The 2905-nt window shown below is 38.5% G+C and overlaps 1 protein-coding gene across 1 annotated transcript in view; it reads right to left on the reverse strand.

The window, feature by feature from the left end:
• Positions 1-226: 226 nt before the first annotated feature.
• Positions 227-2905, reverse strand: part of LOC135203831 (class A basic helix-loop-helix protein 15-like) — a 462350-nt gene continuing 459671 nt past the window's right edge. The window contains exon 4 of the mRNA XM_064233800.1: positions 227-912. Within this exon, the coding sequence (XP_064089870.1) occupies positions 580-912 (333 nt within the window). The 3' untranslated portion in view covers positions 227-579. The remainder of the gene's footprint in view (positions 913-2905) is intronic.

Consider the following 2905-nt stretch of genomic DNA (forward strand, 5'->3'; position numbering starts at 1 on the left):
AATTCCTGTTCCATTTTTGGGGTTTTCTCACTTCAGTGGTTGTGGCCTTAGCCAGGAATTAATACGAGTGGTGTTTCAGTTCTGTGTATCTATAAAATGAAGAGAGCTGCTTGAAAGGGCCAGAAAATTACAAGTACTGGAGAGATTATGGAATGCAAATACGTCATCTTCTAATAGCAATACTTGCACGTTCCGCTCACGGCAACATATTTGGTGTAGGTTGAGAGAGAGAGAGAGAGAGAGAGAGAGAGAGAGAGAGAGAGAGAGAGAGAGAGAGAGAGAGAGTAAATGGGTTTTCTAGAACCAGAAATGAGATGAAGATCAGGAAATAAGACTTCGTATTTTCTCCATAAAATCCTTCTGGAATCAAGGCTTGGAATGCAACACAGGTAATGAGTTCCAGGTACATTTATCCACTTTCGGAAACTTTCCAGGAAAATACTTCATTTCCAGACTTCAAAAACTGCAATACATTTCCCAGCCTCCCTTTTTTTTTCCTGTTTTTATTTTCCCCGCAGCCAAGCAAACACCGTAATACTGTCCGGCAGTCGAACAATGGAAGTGAACCCGATGAACGCCCTAAAAGATTTCCGTATCTTTGGAGATCATGTTGTTGTTGTTGTTGTTGTTGTTGTTGGGGCTGGTGATGTTGTTGTTGAGAATGACTTGGCTGGTAGCAGTATTGGTGGTGCTGGTGCTGGTGGGGGTGTTTGGACTGGAGTAGCAGGGGTTTGGAGACGTAGGTTGTGTCGTTGAGGAGGGACTTGGGAAGAGCTGGTAGGGTTTGTCTTCGCCTCTCATCTCGCACACGACGTTCGTCAGGGCCATAATGTAGTTCTTGGCCAGCGTCAGCGTCTCGATCTTGGACAGCTTTCTCTCCCTCTTCACGTGGGGGATCACCTCTCGCAAAGCCTGTGGGACAGGATTAAAAAAAAACATGAAATACGAATATCAGTATATATTATGGTGTTGCGCAATATATCACATGATTCGTGCATTTCTCGAAGGAGCAAGCGATTAATCTAAAACGCAAGAAGTTAGAACATTCTCGAAACAGTCAGATTATTAGGATACAACACCAAAATCCCAATTGGATGTGAATTCTTGAAGTGGAAACATGGTGAATCCAAAATCAGTGTTATTCATTCATTCATAAGAAAAGGGAAGGTTTTGAATTTTAAAATCGATGTGATTACTATATTCATGAAAAGGGGAGATTATTAAATTCTTAATCCAAGCCGATTAGCAAACACTAGGAAATAAGAATTTAATACATTTAAATCCCATGTGGTTAGTCCATTCTTGAAGAATGGATTAAGAATTTCGAAAAACGTTATGGCAATGACTTCCTAAATCAATCAATAAATGTTAAAAATAGGTGATTACGAGTAAAGTACCAAGACAATGGAGATCAGTTATGTGAACAAAAATAAGCATAAAGTAAATTCTGCTTTACGGAGATTAAAAAAGTTCCAAGCCCAATCGGGAACATCCATTTGTTAACAAACTATGTTTATGATAGGCTAACAATCACACAAAGGAACCTGTTCCTGGGAACAGCTGGACGTTGCAGGAGAGCCAGATGCGTCAGATGGATGGCACAAGAGACAGTGATTAAGCAAAACGTGACACTGAATAGAAAATATTCCGTCATTAAGAGTCTCGTAGTATTCCCGAAGGGGATTTGTAATCTGCGCTGCTCGAACAAATGACTGGAATATATTCCACCTCATCATAGAACCCGATGTTTTATCATTGAATTATATTCAGGTTCTCACTAGACTGATGATGACATTATTGATAGAAAATTATATATAATGGAATTAACGATCTTTTCAGACTATTTTAGATTCAAAACATTAATTCTGAAGCTTTTATACACGGGGATTTATATTACATACTTCGTGACGCTCAGTGTTACAGCTACGTATTATTATTATCACTGGAGTTGACAAGTGACAGCTGGATCAGCTGCTTTCAATTTGTTCCATTTTAGCCAGTTTACTTTTGTCTGCTTTTCCCCATTACTGCGTTCCGCCAGCAATTCGCTATATTTGTCATTTTTTCATAAATGTAGAGTTAACATTCGTTGGAAATTTTTTTTTCATTAGAAAATACTAATGTATTCCAAGTTGTAAAGTAATTAGGAAGTCTTGAGCCTACACTGAAATATGAAGTAAGGAGTGGATCGTCCGTAGAATTTACTTGGTTTATTTATTGCGCTTTTATGCTAAGTTCAGATCGTACCGAGCATAGAGAGAGAGAAAGACTTCACAAGCAAAATTTCACTGAGTAAAACCCTACGGACGATCCACACCTATTTCAACACCGGCTCAAGGCTACTAAGTAAACATCAAAGTTATTTTGCAACGTAGACATAATACAATCCTTCTTTATATCAAAACAATTCCCACCAACGAATGGTCACCCCTCCATTTATGAAAGAATTACAAATATAGAAGAGTTACTGGCTGAATGCAAAACGGAGAAAAAAACATTCATAGAAAAACAGGATAAAAATTACACAATAAATGCAGCTACTCTTGTAACGACATTGAACTCCTCTTATTTGAAAGAGGGTCTTCTACCTACGTATGTTATATTACATTATAAACACCTGACAATAATTATTGCATTTTTTTCTCCCTTCATTTAGCCACCATACCCTGCCTGGGTTTCCTCAAGGTAGTTTTCCGAGACCTTTATTGTTTTTTGTTCTAGAAAGTGCGAGAGAGCAGAATGGTAGCCAGAGGGGCAATAGACTGAAAGTCACTTAAACATTCTTCATAGCCTTTATTGATTGGCCACTGGCAGACAATCCTGGCTCTCGGCAACTGACTGTTGGAAAAAAAAAAACTTTTCAGTCGAGAGATTCTAAATATTTGGCAATACATCTTGTTATCCA

The sequence above is a fragment of the Macrobrachium nipponense genome, chromosome 44 (assembly GCF_015104395.2).
Source record: "Macrobrachium nipponense isolate FS-2020 chromosome 44, ASM1510439v2, whole genome shotgun sequence".
Lineage (NCBI taxonomy): Eukaryota > Metazoa > Arthropoda > Malacostraca > Decapoda > Palaemonidae > Macrobrachium > Macrobrachium nipponense.